The sequence below is a fragment of the Enhydra lutris genome, unplaced genomic scaffold (assembly GCF_002288905.1).
Source record: "Enhydra lutris kenyoni isolate GAN:26980312 unplaced genomic scaffold, ASM228890v2 scaffoldscaffold42, whole genome shotgun sequence".
NCBI lineage: Eukaryota > Metazoa > Chordata > Mammalia > Carnivora > Mustelidae > Enhydra > Enhydra lutris.
This window is the reverse complement of record NW_019154126.1, coordinates 17258421-17280251: the sequence shown is the minus strand read 5'-3', so window position 1 is coordinate 17280251 and position 21831 is coordinate 17258421. Positions and strand designations below refer to the sequence as shown.

At 39.3% G+C, this 21831-nt stretch overlaps 1 protein-coding gene across 10 annotated transcripts in view; it reads right to left on the bottom strand.

Moving 5' to 3' along the window:
• The window catches only part of LOC111155537 (cAMP-responsive element modulator), a 70390-nt gene extending 49804 nt beyond the window's left edge, over positions 1-20586 (bottom strand). For 6 of the 10 annotated variants that reach the window (XM_022515716.1, XM_022515719.1, XM_022515723.1 and 3 more), the window contains exons 1-3: positions 20409-20498; positions 11399-11495; positions 2480-2603 (exon numbers count right to left, since the gene is read on the bottom strand). In XM_022515716.1, the coding sequence (XP_022371424.1) occupies positions 2480-2603; positions 11399-11442 (168 nt within the window). In that variant the 5' untranslated portion in view covers positions 11443-11495; positions 20409-20498. Of the gene's footprint in view, positions 1-2479; positions 2604-11398; positions 11496-11634; positions 11651-18720; positions 18799-18926; positions 20193-20404 lie in introns of those variants that run through there. The other 4 variants (XM_022515720.1, XM_022515728.1, XM_022515717.1 and 1 more) reach the window with 4 other exon arrangements.
• Positions 20587-21831: the final 1245 nt, after the last annotated feature.

Below are 21831 nucleotides of genomic sequence, written 5' to 3'. Positions count from 1 at the left end.
AAATTAACAGCTTCAGGCATCATAAGAACCTAACCGTTTAGAATCTAATTATGTTTAGAAAATTTTGACTGCTAAGAATTTGTCCTAATTTTTCAAAAAATCATGATCTGTGCATGGCACAGAGGATAACTCTTAGTTAACCAAAGTAATCAATGAATCAGCACACAGATTACTTCTTGATCTCCTAACATTCCTAATATGTGAAAGACAAAAACCATTTGTCCTTTGATCAGACCCTTAAGATATATAGAAAATAAATACCATAGCAAGTCCATGAACTTGCTCTCCAGATTTAATAAATACCAACATTTGAATGGTTGAGATTTTTAAAGAAGAAAGCATTATAAATGCAAACCACAGGTTTTTTTCCTAGATCTGATTCAGCCTTCTCATGTCTCTCTCTCTCCTTCCACTTTCCTCAAAACACTTCACTTTGCCACACTCCTGTCCTCACCCCTTTGTTTCACAGACTCATCTTTCTCTATTATTTCACAGAAAAATTTCTTGAAGAATCTATACTTCCAATTTCTACCTCCTCTCCCTCTTACTTCTCCTAGCTATGAAAACCTAGTTTCTATTCACTGGACTCCTATTCAATTCCAAACGCTCATAAATCAAAGGTTATTTTTTAAACTTCATATTACTGGAACTCTTTAGTAACTTCTGACTGACGCTCACAGAGCTGGTTGTCACCCAGGCTAAAGGTCCTCAGGATTGCAAATTATCATTTTTAAACAATGGAGATATATTGTTTTGACTGTGCAGGCCCAGAGGAGGGAGAGAAGGCTATGTGAGGGTCAGTGAGCCAGCACCTAAAGAGAGGAGAGTGGAGGCAAAAGGAAGATTTGCTTTCAACTACCACTTCAGCAAATAAGGGCAGAATTAAAGATCAGGAATCATAGTGATAAAAACTCTAGAAGATGGCAAATTTATGAAAAAAGATATGTGTATTGTATTCTTTTTGTAAGACCCTAAGACTAAAAGACATATACCCAAAATCTCTGGATGTTAAGATTATGGGTAGTTTTTATTTTCTTCTTTATAATAATATATGTTTTGTTAATTTTCTACAATGAACATACATTTTTTTAATAAGAAAAAGGCTGCTCCCCTCACCCCTTTAAATAGCAAAAGGTCTGCGTGCCTGTATTCTGGGGTAACAAAGAAGGGTGTTGCCAGGGAGATGCAGCTTCACAGAATACTTGTGAGAAAACCCCCAGGGAGCTCTTATGAGGAAAGAAAAGCAGGCTGGGTGTTTGGGGCCAGTCTTGGGAAAGAAGAGACCTCACAGGAACCTGTCTGGCATGAGACAACCCAGGAAGTACCTGGTATTTCCCCTGGACCTCCAGTCAGCCATATGGGTCCTCTCTCTCCTCCCTTCAAGATACTGTGAAAATCTCACGACTGCACTGTATCCCACACTACTGTGACTCCACACAAAAGGTGTCTCCACAACTGGCTGGTTGACTTCCAATCCAACCCCCACATAGTCCACACAAATATTAGTGTTCTAAACACAGGGAACACTGTACTTCAAGAATATTTAGAATCCAGGACACTCTACACTCTCAAATGTATACAACCTCTGCTTACATTTACCAGCTCAACTTCCCAGCCCAGATGTCAGGCTCCAGTTAGCCCCTCTACCCATAGTTTCTCGAGAGTCTGGCTTCGTGCCTCTGCACACTCTCTTCCCTGGCCTAGAATATGCTTCCCTATCCTTGTCCACGTGGTAAACTCCTACTGATCCTTTATATCTAGCTCAAAAGCAAATCCTCCATAAAGTACTCCTGGTCACCTGGCTGCTCCCTCCTAACATTTTATAGCACTTCTTATATTGTTGGAGCTATCATTCAAGTACCTGTCTTCCCTACTAAACCATGAGATATTTAAGACCAAAAACTACATTTCTCCATGTATCTAAATAGTGCTGAGAGCCAGTAGGTACTCAAAAAATACGTGACAAACTAAATAAAAGAATGTGTTTGCTTTTACTACATATTTTTATAAATATCTCAGAAATAAGTTTTAAGAGCTGAAAATCAGGCACTAACTCATACTGGTGGTCTCTAAATGAAACCAATTCAAAGACCTAACTAAAAAGGAAGTAAAGCTCAAACCAAATATATACTAGGCAAATGTAAGATTTCTGTAGTATTTCCAGCTGAGAAGTTAAGACTATACCAACTTGGAATTACCAACCTTCTGAAACAGTAATTTGAGGGTTACATATGTGGGCAGGTTTTTGTTTTTCCTTTTGCATAGCAGTGGTGGTGGAGGGAGCACTGAAAAGTGTCTGTTACGAGGCAAAGTAACTCAAATACATATTGTCTCTTTGAAATCAAATCAGTAAGAATGGCTGATAACCAGGAAACAGGGTAAACTTAAGATCAACTTCAAGAAAACAGAATCTGCACATACTTATTTCCACAGAGTTTCACTTTCATCAGTGCCTGCCTATTGCCTACATTAAATTTACCTGAGCTAAAGTAGGGATTGAATTTTGACCAGTCTGGGTCTGCATATGAGCAGATTCACTCTCAGCCACAGACTCTGTTACACTTCCATCCTGCTGAGATTCAATTGTTTCCATGGTCATTTGTCTGAAAAAAAAAAAATAAAAAAGGAAGAAGTATTAAGGCCCTATCAGAAAGATTTCTCTGCTTTTACTTAGCTTTCTGATATTCATTTCTGTCATCAATTGTACCATCTTATTTTTCAAGAAATGGGTTCAGTGGTAGAAGTCTAAGTCTCCAAACTAACTCTGCTCACAGGATATGAACATTACCATTCCAGGAAGCACTGTAAAATGTTTTATGGGAATTAACTTATTACAAAAAATGTTAATCTTATAATAGTCTCCTTGATAATTATTTTAAGCCCTCCAGTATAAATGAGTGAAAAAAGCAGACTTTCTATTTTACCTTAAGTATAAATATTCTATGACTCTCAAGGCCTAAGGTACCTGCTTCATAATATATACTATCGGAGAATTTCCCCACAGTCTAAATTAAATGCATTATAATATAAAGATGTGCCTAGCTTTGACAGCACTAACCAGTTTCTGATAAACAAGCCTCTCAAATGGAATCATGCAGAGCTGACTACATGTCCTACAGCTTCCCATTTCATTAAAGAGAATAATCTAGGGGCACCTGGGTGGCTCAGTGGGTTAAAGCCTCTGCCTTCAGCTCAGGTCATGATCCCAGGGTCCTGGGATCGAGCCCCACATCGGGCTTTCTGCTCGGCAGGGAGCCTGCTTCCTCCTCTCTCTCTCTCTCTGCCTGCCTCTCTGCCTACTTGTGATCTCTGTCTGTCAAATAAATAAATAAAATCTTAAAAAAAAAAAAAGAGAAGAATCTAATTTTTCCAGAAGAACTTTCGACATAATTTTGTCTATGATAATCAATTTAACAATTTTTATTTCCATATAGACGATAAACCACTATGATAAATTTTATCCTACTAGAAGAAATACAAACCACAAACAAAATAAACAAAATCAAATATTGAAAACTTACAGGAACTATTCTCTGTTACACATCTTTTCAACTGTCAATGATACAATGTGTTTCTCACTTTAGTAGTCTAATTATATAGCCAAAAAGTATGCAAGCTACTTAGAACTTTGAATTAAAATATCCAAATCCTTTTTCCAGATTTAGTTACCAGATTCTGCACTCTTTGATCCATCTTGCACTTTACTATCTTCTTTTGCATTTCAATAGTCATTACCTGAATCCAAGCCTTCCATTCTCAAACCCATCTATGCTGCTTTTAAGTTATTTCTCACTACTGAAAATCATCAAAACTTCTAACTAAACATGACAATTTAGAGCAACTATAAAAGACAAAAATCCGGTCTACTATGAAAAAATGTCTTTCCGTTACTATTCCCCAGTTCCTTTATCTCTTATTTTCTAGATCAGCCTAGGCAAGTAAAGATCACCTGCATAAACTGCCAGTTCTTCTGGCTCTATGTTTGCTTATGTGAACAGTTCCCAAAGAGAATACATCAGAACATTTAGTTCTACAGGATATGAAAAGGTATTATCTAAAAATGAGAGTGGGGGAAGCACTTAGTGAAAAAGTTTTATATGTCTGGGGTGAAAAAGGTTTTCTTTGCCACAGAACTTCTCAGAAGCCTGAATATGCTAGTGTGCCTTCAGAAGGTGGAAGGTGCAGATCCAATAGGCCGCATTTTCCAAAAGCATCTGACCACCAAAAACTCTTTTCCACAAGGCATGTCCTAAAGGTAGTGTTCTGAAAACAACTTGAGAAATGTCTTATGCTGTGTCTTACACCTTTTAAAGAACTTGAACCTCAACTCAAACACTATATGCTAGAAGACCTTCCTCACTAAACCATTCATTTTAGAAACATTTACTTAGCGCCATCTACATGACTGGCTCCGAAAACACAAAAGTGGGTATACTGCAGCCCTTGCCCTGAAGGAATTTATTCATTAATTGGTCCTTGGACAACCTCTATCAGAAGTAACTAACATACTTACTGGGGAAGTAGAGGAGCAGATTCCTAGGCTCAACCCTAAATCTACAGACTCAAACTTTCTGGGGCATCTAATTTTTTTTACATCTAAGAGATTCTGATGCATATTAAAATTTAGGAAAAACTTAGCTTATTGGTAAATTCTATCAGGTAGACTCATAAGGAACACATGTAAAGTCACTTTTTAAATTGTGTAAAGGATGTTATGCACAAAATACTTTGGGAAACATAGGAAGCAATGACTATATCTGCCTGAGAATGGGGCCATATAAACATATACTGAACAATGAGAAGAATTTCACCAAGTAGAAGAGGAAAAGAGAACTATGAGAGGAAGGAAAGTACAGAGTATGGTTAGGAAATGGAATAACAGATTGTAGTAGATAACCTAGGTGCCAGGGAGCCTGTTTAGATTCAGTGAGGAGGAAGCAAAATAGGACTGGTAGAAGTAGGGCTAGAAAGGTCAGATGGAACCAGAGAGAGAATATTTTTTAAAACTCTAGAGAGAGGGCACCAGGGTGGTTCAGTTGGTTGGGCATCTGACTCTTGGTTTTAGCTCTGGTCATGATCTCAGGGTCCTGAGATCGAGCCCTACATCTTCAATCTACATACTCCAGCTTCTCCAACCCTATATGTAGATGCTCCCAAGTCTGTACTTGTCTACACTCCCCTCCTATGAAGCATCTCAATCTAGTTTTCAGATGCCTGTCCCTTCCCTTCAATTTCTTCTATTCGAGAGTATCACTACCCACTTAAGCACCGCAGCAACAAGCTACAAGCATGTATGTGAGTTGGTACCGGATTAATGACAAAAACCCACAGAGCTAAGTATCAGCCAAATCAGGATGCCATGAGGCCTGGAAATGGGAAGAAAGGCAGATATGGAAGGTCAGTGGCCACCCCTATTCATCCTTCCTGCCACATGTGGCATCATCTACTATAACCTCCTATCCCAATATTGGACTAAGCTGCCAAGCTGCTTCTCCTCATGACTGCTGCTGTCCATTCTAAAGACTACACAACACGCTTGGCCTTCCTGTAAGCCATGACCAAACCGTGATGCCCCCTGACCCATGCCTGAATCACATCCATTAACACCTCACATTCCTACCTCCCCAGTCACTGTCAAAGATGTAAGCTCCTCCTGTACTTCACTATCCCTCTCAAAACTAGTACTTCCTTCCCCCCCATAATTCAGTTGCTTACTCCTAACTCCTATTCTCCTTCCAAGCCCTTGCAACGTGCTATCTGGAACTCCCACCCCTCACCCCATCCTCTTAACAGACAGCAGCTTGTCTTCCCATACCTAACCAGAATTCCCACTACTATTTGTCAGCTGTTCCTCCTCTGTGCCTTTGCAGAAACCCCTGTCTTGCTGAGGTCCAAAGTCATCGGGTGTACCATCCTATATTCACCCACATGATAATCATTTTCCACTCACATCCAGGATGTAAACTGAAGACTTTGGCACTTGAGTTAAAAGATTTCCTCTCCGGAGCACCTGGGTGGCTCAGTCAGTTAAGCATGTGACTCTTGATTTTGGCTCAGGTCATGATCTCGGGGTTGTGAGATTGAGCCTGCATTGGGCTCCATCCTCAGCAGGGAGTCTACTTGAGATTCTCTCCCTATTTCTCTCCTCAAATGGGCAGCAATCTTACAGTTTTCCTAGTGAACTTACTCTTCCATTCTCTGACTCTTTCAAAGTTTTCTCCCTCTTCTCAAATCTCCAAGCTTACCTAACTACCCTACACACAGTGTAAGGACTTGCCTCCTGCTTAGATGAGAACTCCCTCAATTTCCTGCCACCAAATCGGCAAACCCATTTACATCTATACCCACCATTTTACCTTGCCTCCTGCCTCCCCACTCTTTAAGTTCTTTTATCTGTGCTTTAGACCCTCTTTGAGGGAACTATTATCAATTACCTTCCCCCCTCTCCAATGGTTCCTCTTATCAAGATTTAAACAGGTTTAAGTCTCCTCGATCTCAAACACACATACACACACACACACACACACTTGCTGAACCAGAAGTCTTTTTCTAGCTACTGTCTTGAACCTCTCTTCTTCCTTTCACTGCTAAACTACATTAAAGAATTACCAACATTATATCCATTTCTTTACTCCCACCTATTCCTAGACAACCCTAAACTGGCTTCTGCTTCACTAAACTTCTCTAGTAAAGGTAACCAATCTGTCACTAAATCTAAGTTCATTTTAAGTCCTATCTGGCTTGATCCCTCAGCAGTATTCAAAACTGTTGGCATCTTCCTTTTTGATGTCCTTTTTGATATTACATTTTCTGTTCTCATCCCATTCTCCGACAACTCCTCCACAAGCTCCTTTGCTAATTCTTTCTCTTACTCAATGTCAACCTTCATATTGCATGTCTTCAGGGCTCTGTTTAGTTTTCTCACCTCACTCTCAAATCTCCCTTTGTGTACTGTCATCATTTCACCAACTTCACTCTCAAATCTAGATCTCTAGCCCAGAGGTTTCTCTTGAATTCCAAAACCATATATTCAAATGCCTATCTATTATCTCCAAATAGGTGTCCTACAGGTACCTCAAACTCAATGAGTCCAAAACTAATCTCTTCTCCTCCACAAATGTGTTTCTGCTCTGAGATTCTTAACCTCAGGAAATGCAGCTCCGGCATCCATCAAGTGACAACCTGGGTGTTACCTCTAACACCCTCTCCCATTCTTTCCCTACAGCCTCATTACCAAGTGGGATGACTCCTCCTACTAAAGAACAAGGTAGTCCCCTTCTTTACCACTACTCAATCTCCCTATTCCAATGCATACTAACAGTTCTCTTTCTCAAGTTTACACTTCTGCTTAAAACACTTCTCTGCTTAAAACTCTTCAGTAGCCCTAGGGGCGCCTGGGTGGCTCAGTGGGTTAAGTCACTGCCTTCGGCTCAGCTCATGGTCCCAGGGTCCTGGGATCAAGCCCCGCATCGGGTTCTCTGCTCAGCAGGGAGCCCGCTTCCTCCTCTCTCCTGCCTGCCTCTCTGCCTACTTGTGATCTCTGTCAGATAAATAAATAAAATCTTAAAAAAAAAAAAAACAAAAAAAAAAAAACTCTTTAGTAGCCCTATATTGAGCATAGGATAAAATTCAAACGTCGTATAATAATAATAACCACAACAACCATTTGTAGGTGCTTACCATGTGGTAAAAGCCTACTGGCTTTAATCCTTAACAGCTTTATAAAATCAGGATAGTCAGTTCTTCTTTTAGGGATAATAAAATAGATAATGACAAAGAAACATAAGAGGTTAAGAACTTAATCTTACCACCAATCTGATCTGTTCAGAGTGGCATAGCCAGGTTTTGAATTAAGGTCTTTTTCCAAAGTCCATATTCTCAATTACCAAACCAAACTGCCATTCAATCTCTTTCACGATGTGACCCCATTTTACTTTTATGGCCTCATTTCCAGTCACTCCATTCTTCCCATACTCTGCATTCTGGCCTCCTCATAAGCCATTTCTTTCAAATACACATCCTATTTCCCTAGTTCTAATCTTTTATATCTGTTCTTCTCTCTTCCTGAACTGCCCTTCACCTCTTCTTTGTCCAACAGGCAAATTCCTACCAGTTTTTCAAGGCCTGGCTGAAGGACACCATCTTTCAAAAGCCTATTCTAATAGCCTTGGGCAGAATTAGTTATTCTGTTCTGAGTTCCCAAAGCATTTTATGCAGTACTTCCATTATAACACTTGTCTAGCATATAATACATTTATTCACAAAGTACCAACACTAGTATAAGCAACTCCGGGACAGAGATTACAACTTATGTTTCAATGTATTCCCAGTGCCTAGTACAGAATCTACTATAATTGTTAAATAAACCAACTGATCAACTATTCGGTAAGACTATGCAACTGTCAGATGTCACTAAAACGATAAAAAATAAGGTTTAGAGAGATTGATTTTCTATAAGGCACATGATAGATAGCAGACAGTGAATAAGAGGTCTTGTGAACTCCAGGGTTCCTTCCACAGCCAGTGTCCCAAGTATTCCAATTTAGACAGCATTTTACAATAAAGATGCGTTTTTAAGTATGCTGCAACTATTGTTACAATCTTCATCCAGATATGCTTTATCTTTTCACAGGAGGATGTAGGGACTTTAATTTTATACCATTTGTATTCTTTTAGCATGCCTAGTATAGTGACCAATACATGTCACTTAATAAAAGTTTGATACTAAAATCAATTTATTTGAGGGGCAGTGAAGCACACAAACTCTTGATCTCAAGCTCTTGAGTGTGAGCCCCATGTTGGGTGCAGAGATTACTTAAAAAAAAAGAAGAAGAAGAATATTTTTTAAAAATAACAAATAAAATAAAATCAATGTATTTGAAGGTAAAAATCATCTACAGAAAAGTAAAGCCAGTGCTATCTATTTAAAATATATACCCTATCATTTTCAAGCCTGTTTATTCTACTGATCAATATCCAACTGCTCTCTAGCACAACCTCCTAAACCCACTAAAAACACAGCCCTAGGGCACGACTCAGAGAAGAAGATTCAACTAAGAATTATGTTCAACATGGGTCAATCACTATACTAGGCATTTTCAAACAGTATTTCAGCGGGACATATACTACCCAGAACTCAGGGTAAATGATATACATATAACACTAACACCTGTAAATCAGCCTCAGTTAGTCCAGATAGAATTCATTTATAAAGTATAAGAGAAAAATCCATTATAATCCTTCACTGTTCACTATATATCTTATAGTTAAAATTGAACAGATATATTCAAGAATATGTTCCCCCAAATCTCTTTCTTTTTTTTTTTTTTTTTAAGATTTTATTTATTTATTTGACAGAGAGAGATCACAAGCAGACAGAGAAGCAGGCAGAGAAAGAGAGGGAAGCAGGCTCCCTGCTGAGCAGAGAGCCCGATGTGGGACTTGATCCCAGGACCCTGAGATCATGACCTGAGCTGAAGGCATAGGCTTAACCCACTGAGCCACCCAGGCGCCCCAAATCTCACTTTCTATATCAAATGTTAAGCACAATTGTACTGAAGTTAGTTATTGATAAATTGAACAATATTTTAATCTTAAACAATAACCCTTATTAGAAAGGGTTATTGTTTAGAAAGACCAATAAGTAATCACAAGTTATAAAATATTTAAAAATACATAAAAGATGAAGCAATAAAAGAAAAACAAAAACAAAAAGTCCATTAAGTACTATAAACTAACAGCAAGCAAAGGACTGGAAAATATTTGGTTCCACAATTCTGAAAAACAGATAGATTGCTAAAATGGGCATATTCAAACTTATAAATGATTAATAGTAGTAGCAATATTCTTTTCTTATGAAGGTTAAATATTTCTTCTGAAATCTTCTTTATATATATATTTAGCAAACCATCTTCTTCTTTGATAGAAAAATAAATATTATCCCAATACGTTCTAAATATATTAGGATTCAGTTTAATAAATGTTGAGATAGCTATGTTTTAAAATAACAGGATCCATCCATTAGCACAATTTTCAAAGACTAAGTTAAACTACTTTTAGAAGGGTAGAACTGTATTCGTTTGCTTACTCTGTTGTTTTCTAGAACTTTAGTAAAATGTCTACATAATACTGCAATAACTCCTCCAAACACTTGTACAACAGTACCATACTGTTTATGCAGTACAACACAACAGGTAGACAATCTATTATATACCTTCAAGAAATAAATACAAAGGTATATTCATAAAATTATATTCACAATTATAGAAATACTGAGACAACTAATGACCAAAGTTATTTAGGCATCCCTATGTGTCAATATCAAATAAGATATAGAACTAGAAGAAAAAATTAGAAGAAAACAGAAAAACATTTTAAAGGATTGCTATCACTGGTACCTAGGAAAGTGTTCTTAAAAGGCAGGAGAAAACAAATAGAAAAGGAAATACAGACCAAATCTATCTAAATGAAAGTAAGACAAAGGCTGTTTCCTAATTATAATTAAAATGTTCATTTAACTAACAAACTTCTAAAATCTTAGTTGTATCCTATTTGTAAAGACAAATTACACTGCAAAGAAACTATATTTGCCCTTGTAAAACTTTAAAAATAGAATCCAGCTGCGAAAGGAAAAAATATTAGTTGTTTCTATTCTTTTTTTTTTTTAAGTATTTTATTTATTTATTTGACAGATAGAGATCACAAGTAGGCAAACAGACAGGCAGAGAGAGAGGAGGAAGCAGGCTCCCTGCTGAGCAGAGAGTCCGATGCGGGGCTCGATCCCAGGACCCTGAGATCATGACCCGAGCTGAAGGCAGAGGCTTAACCCACTGAGCCACCCAGGCGCCCCAGTTGTTTCTATTCTTTATTTATGAATAGTTTTACCAAAAAAGTCACAGAAAATTTATTTTCTTTTTAAAGCTAGATCCAACTGACAAACCAGAATGTCTCTGAAAGCCACAAGAAAACCTGAAAAGTTCTATCTGGATTTTTGTAAAAAAATTGATAAAACTGTTCTATTTTATATTAGGAACAAGCATAGCTTAAAGGCAAGGAAGGAAGAGAACTAAAACTCTGTCCACATCCCTATGTATGGTCTCCTTTCTAAATGAAAAGACCAGCAGGCAACACAAGCTAAATGTAAATGCCCACTTCTCCCCTCCATTGCCTCACACGTACAGGGTAGAAAATGAACACTTCAGCTGAATGGCTGACCACTCTGGGTGGTACATTATATCATACAGAGTACATTATATCATATTTTCTTAGTATCATATTTATACATACACAATTTATATACATTCATGGATACGTCTACATATATATACATCATTCACTTATCTATTAGTTTAACTCTCTAAGCAGAACTTTCAAAAGAACAGAAGATATACCCACCTACCTTAGATTTGTCTTAATATATTTTTTCCTGCCACATTTGCTCATTATTAAGACATCTGTAATCAATGCTTTGTTCCTTCTCTGTTTTCCTCTTTATCCTGCAGTAAAAAATTGAATTGGGAAATCATAAATTTCATTTAAAAAAAAAAACCCTCAAAATAAATAAATAAAATAAAAACTACATCAGAAGAATATCCCCCAGAATACCCTAATTTCTATAAAACTGAAAAAACATACTTGAAAGCTGGAAACTCTGTATTTTTTTCAAAATTATTTCCTTGCAATTTTCTTATCTAAGAAAAAAATTCAAAAAACGTAAATCATGTGCTATTTATCAGGTTATTTCCTACTGAAGAGAAAGCAGTGCTGTCTGAATCATTTAATATACACTACATATAGTTCACAATATCAGCTCCATTTTAAAAATAACAATCACTTAATAAATGAGTGAATTTATCATTTCTTTTATCATTTTCTTAAACTTCGTTCCACTGCAACAAATTTGTCAACCACTTTTTATTTACCTTAAATTCAAAACTGGCTTTTATCAGAGAATTTTAACTCCAAACAAAATATTAACAGTTTCTTTAAAATCTCCTCCAACAGTCTATAATACACTTAAAAAGCTGTTTTAGACACTCTAGTAATTAAACCCCATTTTTCACTAAGATCTTTTAAAAGTATATATTTGACAAGCTGAAGCAAGTAAAATTGGCAAAGAAAAAAGAAAAAGAAACTGAAGCCCTTAATTTACTGTAGACGTGGAAAGGACAAATGTGCACAGCCCTAAGTGTCTTCTATGGAATCTGCCAGCAATGCTGGTGCTTAGCCACAGACATGCTGCTTTCAGGGTTCCCTCCTAAGCGGCCCCTCTAAAATGGTGTCATACCATCCTAGTCATTTTAAAACTGAGCCAGCAGGTTTGCCTAGGACAATGATTATAGCTACTGTCTGTACCCCTCATCCTCCAGCATAGGAATAACAGGAGATGGTAGGACATTTGAACCAGGCTACCTACAATATGAACAAAAAGGATGGTGCCATTCCTTTGGATCAAACCTTATTCTGTTATATTCTTTTGGTGTTTTACATTGGGACATCTAATCTTCCACAAACATTACAGAGCCTAGAGGGCAGGGACCAGCACAGACAAGACAGATAACAAAATGTCCCCACTCTGGAGGAGATTGCAATTTAATGAGAGAGACAGATATTTAAACAAAGAGCATTGACTATATTATTTGAATAATAGTGATCATGGCACCACATAAAAAGAGAAGTTAACTGCTAATTTCTATATTTCTCTTGGAAATACCTTTTTTTTGGTTTAGTTTTTGAATGAGTAATACATTCTTATGGTGCAGAATTTAAAAAGCAGCAAAAGGTATTCACTGAAGTGCAGGAACAGCTACCTACTTGCTCTTCCCAGAGGCAATCAGCATTGAAGAAAGTACCAGCTTCCAGCCACCACAGCCACAAGATGTCAAAAGGGAAAATGACTAGTCTCGTGCCAGAATGATGACCATCAGACAAAACGGATTCTGACTCAGGCTTATCAAAGCATGATTTCATCCCAACTTCTCTCTAAGAAGTCATAATGACTGATTGCCTGCTTGCCAAATCTAAAAGAATGCTTTCTAGTCCAATCTTCCTTATATCCCTACAGCATTTCCCAATTCCCAAATTTTCTGCTGCTCTTTGGAACACCGTGTTCACTTCTCTTCCAAATTACCCAGTCCTTTGTCTTCAGTCTTCTTTGCCTGCTCTTTAAAGATTTTTATTTTTTTTTTTAAATTTATTTGACAGAGATCACAAGTAGGGCAGAGAGGCAGGCAGAGAGAGGAGGAAGCAGGCTCCCCGCCAAGCAGAGGGCCTGATGTGGGGCTCGATCCCAGGACCCTGAGATCATGACCTGAGCTGAAGGCAGAGGCTTAACCCACTGAGCCACCCAGGCGCCCCCTTTGCCTGCTCTTTAAAGGCTGGTATTCCCAGGCTTCCTGTCACAAAAGTCTCCCCCCACACAGGCTCCCTAGACTACTTCATCCTCACTCAGTCTCAGATCTCATCTGCAGTCTAGACTTCTCTCTCCTGAGCTCCCACCCACATGCATCTGCCCATTGGTTTGCTCACAGACCCTCAAGCCCCAAATGTTCAAATCTAACCTCAATGCCCTCACTCTGCATCTCTCCTCTTGCTGTACTCTTCTCCCAGTGAGTGACATCAACACTGACTCAGCCACCCCATCTGGAGTTCTCCTCTCCTTTCATTACCTACTTCCCATGTCCTCAATTTCTGAGGAGGCAGACTGGTTTATTGGTAGCAATAGTGTGTGGTATAAAAACACTGGCACTGGAAGCTGATCTCGGTGTCACCCTGCTCTGAGTTCTATGGTTTATTGGCTATATGACCTCAGATAATTATAAAATTTTCCAAGCATTCTTTCCCGTCAAATGGAGATCTTTTTGTGAGGATAAAATGCAATAATAAACATAAAATGTCTAACTATGTTTGGAATATAAGCAAGGACCACTACCTAACTCAGCCTCAATAATTTTATCTCGTATCTCTCAACTCTGCTGGAGCAGAGTCTCTCCATCATTTCAGATATTGCATTCTCTCCATCATTTCTGACACTGCTTTTGTTCTGAAACTGATTATTTGACATGATTAAAGCAATAACTACCTCTCCATAAAGCAATTTGTCTCTCCCTGTAATAACTTCACCTCACTCAAACCTCTCTCTCAAACCCTCTTAATCTACTCCACTAGACCACAACACTCTATTCAAAAATGCAAATGCAAACACGTTATTTATTTCCTTATTCAAAATTCTCCAATAGACCCCTTGCTTTAATAAATAGTCAAAGTTCTGAGCATTATAGTTTGAGGTACTTTGTAGAGGCTTAATAAAGTTTGTTGTAAAAGCCTTCAATTTTAAGATATACCAATCCTTTCCATTAATTTTCCAGGTTCAAAATTACCTTGTGTGGATTTGTAAAGCAGGAAACCCAATTTTACTAAAGTATAAACTGTGCATACTTTGAAAAACTTGGCTGCTTTTTATACTATTGATCTCATCTCAAATCTGCTTTTACTATTCTAGAACATGCTACTCTTTGGTAGACAAGGATTGACTTAGGGTCCCCCACTTCCACATACACAAACACCTGAATGGTTAAGAGCTCAAATGTCCTAATATGTTCTCATACTGAGATTATATATTCTATTTAGCCTAAAACATACCCCTTCAATTCATCATTTCACAACACAGCCTAAGGTTAGAATTTTTTTTTTTTTAAAGATTTTATTTATTTGACAGACAGAGATCACAAGCAGGCAGAGAGGCAGGCAGAGAGAGAGGAGGAAGCAGGCTCCCTGCTGAGCAGAGAGCCCGATGCAGGGCTCTATCCCAAGACACTTGAGATCATGACCTGAGCCGAAGGCAGAGGCTTAACCCACTGAGCCACCCAGGTGCCCCTAAGGTTAGAATTTTTAAGCTGATCTCCTTATGCCTAAAATCACAAAGGTTACTGATGTAAGGTCTTGGATACTACCAATTTTCTATAAAAATATATTTTTAAGTCCTATCTGCTAAGGAAAACTTTTAGAGTAAAAAGGCATATCTTAGTTTATTATAGGCAAATAAGAGCTTATACTAAGAGAGAAAAAGGAGTTCAAAATTCTTTTGCCTATTGTGAATTTCTGTGTTGTATATGGAGAAAAGCCATTTATCCTACTGGTAAAAATTTTCTATCATATATTAGGCTTGATTGCCAAAATCACATCTGGCATTCACCTCATTCTTCATCTGTGTGTTGCTCTAGTCACCCTCTGGCATACAGATTCAATTAATTTCATTGCTATCAAGTATCCCTTAATATAAAGCTCTCTATAACAGGTATTTAAAATACACTGATTAGGGGTGCCTGGGTGGCTCAGTTGGTTAAGTGTCTGCCTTTGGCTCAGGTCATCATCAGCAGAGAGCCTGCTTCTCCCTCTCCCTGCCACTCCCCTGCTGTTCTCTCTCTGACAAATAAGTAAATAAAATCTTTAAAAAAAAAAAAAAGGATCAAACTTCTTCGGAAACATTACCAGAATATAAAAGCTTACCTAGCCAACTTCCTTCTCCCCAACCAACTCTCTGTATGAACCAATGCTCTCAATTTCTTCTATAAAACCTATAGCACACCTAATGCCAGAGTCACTCTCTAGTGTACCTAAGCACTTCTGTTTCTAACAGCTGTGGTGGATGCTTAGCAAGAGTTAGCCATATTTATCACCTAACTTGATTATGCCAACTATACTTACTGTTGTAATTTTGGAATTCTGTTAAATAGCATGTTAAATTGTTAAATAGATTTAAAAGATTAAAAAAGAGCTGCTTCTGTGAAAACTAAGTAGACTGCTTTGGAAAGACAATAAAAGGCTGCTTTTTAAAAAATTCTGGCTTTGGGGCTAGATATTACAGTTGGAAAGACCTATAAAATTGGAGAAATGACAAATATGTAGAGTTCTTTACAAAGACAATTGCAAAACAACCTAAGTTCTTGCTCTACTTTCAAGATCCGAAAAATGGAAATTGAAAATTATGCATTGAGATAGTTTTTGCAGGAAGGGGGAGAAACAAAACAAAAAACACAACCAAAAAAAAAATCCCACATTGCAATTTAGAATAGTCAAAATAAAAAGGAAAAAATGTGGAATAAAAGGGATACAACTCTCATGGAAACAGGAAGAGAGAGAGAGAGACCACAGAAAAGTCTATCTATTTCTCTGGTTCCAGGATGAAGCAAGGTTTTAGTTCCTTCAGAAAATAGGAGATCTTCATAGGTTAATCATGATTTAAATAGCAATAGCGAGTAAGGTTTGAAAGATAAGGGAAGAAGAACATTAAGTGCATATACAGCTGGTTCATTTCAATCACATCGATTAAAAACTTGGGAGAAGGCAGGGCTGGGTAGAAGAGAGAAGTAATTACAAAGAGCCAAATACCTCAAGTTGGCAGGGATAAGCCTATCTTACTACATGCATTTAGATTAAGGAGATGAGTACAGGAGAAACAAAGTGGGAGAGCAGTGACAGGAAATTACACCACTTTTCAAGTTTTGTAATCATTGTGAAACAAGGTTAGAATAACTTTCAAATAACATTCTTTATTTACACTTTTGTGTAAAAACAGAAGTAGCCAGGAGCAATACTTATAAATAATTGAGACACTTGCAAGTAATGTCTTTAAAATTTTAAACATGAATCATAGTGAGAATCAGGTGGCTTTCTAATACAGATTCAAGGCCACTCCAATTTAATTGCTGCAGATACCTATTATTTAAGAAATCTTAAGTTTTTATAAAGTCACTAAAGGATTAACTATTTCAGCATCCCTTTCTCAATTAATTCCCCACCTGGCACCTGTTTTTGGCTATTTCACAGTCAATGAACAACAAAATTGGCTAGTAAGGAGGAAATGAAAACTAAAATTCAAACAATCATGGCCTATCTCCACCTCTCCAAATACCACCATCTCCACCACCACCACTTCATGGGAGGAAACAAAATTTAAAATCTTCTGTCAGTTATTTGCTTGACTGGAATCATTGCTGGGTTCTCCTGTTCAATATTGTATTTCACTACTGCACTTTAAGTACATTTCAAAGTACTTATCTACACAAAGTACAACTCTAGTGACTATTAACCAGTAATCTGGAAAAGAGTAGATAAGACACTTGAATTAAGTAATGTTCAGAGAAATAAATTTCAATGTTATGATACTTACCTAGATTGGTCCTCTTTTGTGTATATGAACAAAGCTGCTACTTAGTTCTAAGTCCAGAAACATGCTTAAATAGGTTAATTTTAACACCTCCATCAATTTTAAAAGGGGTGAAAGCATCCCAATTGTCCATATACAGTATCATAGGTCTTTATGCATGATTCAGTTTCTCTAATACCTGAGCTAGAGGCTTTTATAATATCAATGCTAGAATATAAACTCCACTTTAAAACATTTCGAAGCAAAAAAATCATTTTTGCTCTAACAATGGAAATGAACAAAACTGAATGACATGAGTCAGGACGGTCTAATTTTAAGTCCGCTGTGTTAAAAAAAAATTCAAGAAGATAACTTGGAAAAAACTGTTTTTGGGAAATTCTCAAATTATCAGAATCACACAAGCTCCATTAGGATTTCACATGACTTTGACATTTAACAGGTCTGGCTGAATCACTGTTCAGAAAATACGAGCAAAGATGCTTCCCACTTGGGAACAACTGGGTACTTCAAAAGAGCCTCACAAAAGGGCTGCTAGTAAGGTTTTCTATGAGGCAAGTATCCTCCCTTCCCCGTGAGACAGTTATTCCAAGAGGCTTTAAGCAAAACTCCCACATAACTTTCTAGCCTATGTTCTTCCTCAAAACTGTTTTATATACCCCTTGGCAACAATTTCCTCTAACACTCCTGAGAAAGCTAATCAAAAGATGTGCAAGATTAAAAAAAAAAAAGTGCAAGATAGATATTGTACTTTTTAAACTTTGCTGTAAACGGAATTATATCAGTAAGACTCAAGTTGTCTTCATGAGTAGTATCAAGATAAAAATCCCACTAGTGTTATCCTTAAGTTTTCCTCTTCATTCCCCCTATTCTCTACTGGATATCCTAAAGCATCAGAAAAAGAAAACCCATGAGTTAAAGGATTTACTCTTATAGTGTATTCTTAATTATACAGTTCTCATGGTACAAAGTATTTTAAAAAAACCTTAAATATTCTTTAAAAGGAAATTAACAAAATGATTTAAAATGTTTATTTCTACCTGTATGTAATGGATAAAAAACATTTCCCCTGAAATGTTTATTTTTATGATCTGCATTGATAACATTAAAATTGCATTCAATGTACAATAACTCTTCTCAAAGTTGATTTTTACATACAGAATCCACTAGCTCAATAAAGTTGAAATACTTAACAGAATTTAAAGACATTTTGGGCTTATTTTCCTAATGACCAATGTTGACCGCATGTCAAAATATCAGTGGTTCAGCTGTGAAGTGTTTACCTTGTTCAATTTTACTTTTAAAAGTCTATCTAAATGGAACAGGACATTTGAGCACTTTCCAATGGACTACTACGTCAACAATAAACCTGGCTCAATTTTCTGGCCCAATATTAACTTACAGAGAATATCAAGTTAGGGAAAACAGATCATAAATATATGTACGTACTGGTCAAGTTTCAATCAGGATTTCTTATGTGTGTTAATAACCTGAAACTCTTCCCTTACTCTTCATGGAATTCTAAAAAGGATTTTACATTTTAATTCTGCAATAACCTGCCTCAGTAGCAAACTAAAGTGGTCTATGGAGTCTGGAGTTTCTTGAACTCATCCGTAGAAGCAAATTTCATTAACCTTCCAGGACAAAGCAAAAACAAAGACTGAAGAGCTCCTCCGTGTTTACACATTCAATAAAAATTTATTCATATATTCTTACAAGTTATGTACACAAAACATCAGTGTAATTACAACTTCACACTCACCAAAATGATTCCAGGTTGACCAGCAAGTCACTGAGAAAGCATCTGCTTACACTAATCTATTTACAGATTTATACCAAAAATGTTTGTGTAATTATCAACACTTAATATGACAATGCTTTAAGTGTTCTACTCATTCAGGATCAAACCCACTTAAATATCTTTCTAAAAGCTGTATCCGGATCAGTAAGCAGTTGTTTATACATTATTTTTTTAGTACCTAGCTCTTATTAGCCAAAACATTATTTGCAATTTAACATCCTTGGGAGGAAAGAGTTCAAAGAAAAGAAAAAAGTTCAAATTTAAAAATTATGAAGGGAAACAGCTTACTATCCCAACATAGGACCAAAACTAGGAGAAAAACGTGGTACCCAAAGGAAAAAAAAAAAAAACAACAGAGAACATGAATTATTAATATAATCTATTACAATTTTCATACCGGACCTCTATCGTGCACCGAGGTTTCTATTTATTTAAAGGGAAGGTGGCTACAGTCTCATCAGCCCGCCAAATCAGTCTTGAAAGGAAGAAATTTTAGGAAGTTACGGAGCTAAGAGGTACTGTTAAAAGGGGCTCTCTGTTTTAGTCAGAACTTCAGGCTGATCCTGTAAGCCAAAACGGCTGAAAATTTGATCGTAAGCTGACAGCTGCTTTCCTGAGCGCTGTACACGGAAGGTCTCAGCGATTTTAAAGTTAGGGGGACCTGGTATTCGTGCAGTAGGATAAAGAACTATGTTGAATAATTTGTCTACTCCCTGTCCAGCATGTTCTGGGAACCTTGCTAGGTGCCTTCTAAAAAGGCACAAATCAAAGGTAAAGAATAAGAGAAACTGCAATTTCTATCAGCTGTCAGGGTTCTGTTCCTTCTTCGCGGCTATTATAAAAGTCTCCGCACTATTTCATCAGCTCTGTCGTGTCTGGGGACTAAAGTGACCCAACACCGGTGTCCGCGACTCATGTTTCGGAGAAGAAATGGGTTAACGCTGATTTCTACCAAAACGAAGTCCATATAATTGAGACAAAGGTGCTACTAATCGTCGGCTGTGGTAAATAAAACCAACGTCCTTACTTCTCGTTTCCTTTTCTTCTCAAAGAGGGAGAACCCCACTCATCAGACCAGTAAGGCTTTTCCCCAAAGACTTGCCCAACTTGTACCAAGTTCAAAAGGAGTCAGGGAGGGCTGCGAGAGCACAGCAGCCCGCTTCCCGCTCGTTAGAGCTCTGCACTAACCCGAAGGCACCCCGCGGGCGGAGCGTGACAAGTGAGCGGCCGCCGCCACCGGGAGGCCCCCGGGGTGGCGCCCCCGGCCGCACTGCTCCCGCTCTCCCCGCCCTCCCCTCGGGCTCGGAGCCCCCCACGCCCCCACTCCGGGGCCCCGAGGCCCCCCGACCCGTCGACCCGGCTCCGCTCCTCCTCCTGCCTCCGCCTCCTGCGCCGCGTTGCCGGCTCCGAGGTCTCTGGGTCCCGGGCCGGCGCGCCACTTACCCGCCGCGATGGGATTTACGTAGCGGACCTCGTCACTGATTACGGACGGGAGGAGGTGGAGACGACGAACCCGACCGCCGCTCAGGAGCGGCGCCGCCGCCCAGCAACCCGGCGCCGGCGTCGGCGGCGGCCCCACGTCGCCCCCACGTCAGCTCTGATGCGGCAGCCGCGGCCTGCCAGCGGAGCCGAGACCAAAAGTAGCGCAGCAGCCGACCGAACCGCGTCCTCGCGCCCCGCCCTCCCCTCCCCCACTCGGCGACTGCCTCCCCGGGACGCCCGGCGGAAAAAAATCCAAACTCGAACTCTGCCCCCTGCCGGCCACCAGCAGGAGTGCAGCGCTGACAATCCAACAATTAGATGGAACGGGGGGGAGGGGAGAAGGGGGAAAATGAGTGGCCAGAGGGCGGGGCCTAAGTGGTGGGGAGGAGCGCCAAGGCGTGGCCTTAGCGCGAAGAGGCGGACCAGGGATGTAGGCGGGGCCGGGAAGGGGAACTGGGATGCGCGGGGGAGGAAGACCGAGTCCCGGGCTGGGCCTGTCGCGAGGCCTGGAACCCGGAAGTTGCTTCGCCGCGCGCGCGCCCGAAGGCTAGTTGGCTACAAACAAAGCTAACGGCGGTCGCTGGGGTTTGTATCTCGAGGTCGCTTATTCTCTAGGTTGCCGTCTAGGGCGGCTCCATCCCCAACCCAAGCTGAGGTCCCGAGCTTTGTGGGTCCTTCCGGTCAAGGGCGCATCCTGCGGATCCCGCCCCAGGTCTGTGGAGCGGACCCCTGGAGCATATCCACTCCCGCGCTCCTGCAGCGTCTGCCATACAGAAAAACGCTTCTAGGTCCCGGATATCCCTCTGGACTTGAGCCTTCAGGGATGTCCAACTGGCTGTCCTTGTTCCCCAGCCTGCTGCCGCCTCCCCAGTGACTTTGTGCGTCAGGGTCGTAGAGAAACGGCGAGTTCCCACTTGGAGATGTGACAGAGGAAAGGAAGGCTTTTGGTGACACGCAGAAATCCCTGCCTCTAAATAAGGAGAGTTTCGTTTTTATCCCCTGGAAACTGAGGGCTTTCCAGTAAGAGGAACGTTTCTGACCCGCTGTACTCTAGGAACCCATTTATGCATACTCAGAACGTACTAAATTGTAAGGCTGAGTAAGCCCTCCGAAAGGGAGGCTTCGTAGCCTAAAGACAAGCCTCTTTAGGTTCAGGAAAAAGGATTTCAAACAATGATTGCCACCCAACTTTATAGTAGCCAGGAATGTGTCGTGCGGAAGACCAGTGTGAAGGACAACACTTGAAAAACTGCTGAGAAAGAATAGAAACCTATCAACAGTGCAGGTAGAGAAGGGAAGCTTTGTGAAAGAACAGAATCTCTGTAGAGTTGGAGAAAATTCTGAACTCTCTTGAGTCCCTGATTTTGGCCAACCTGAACTACTT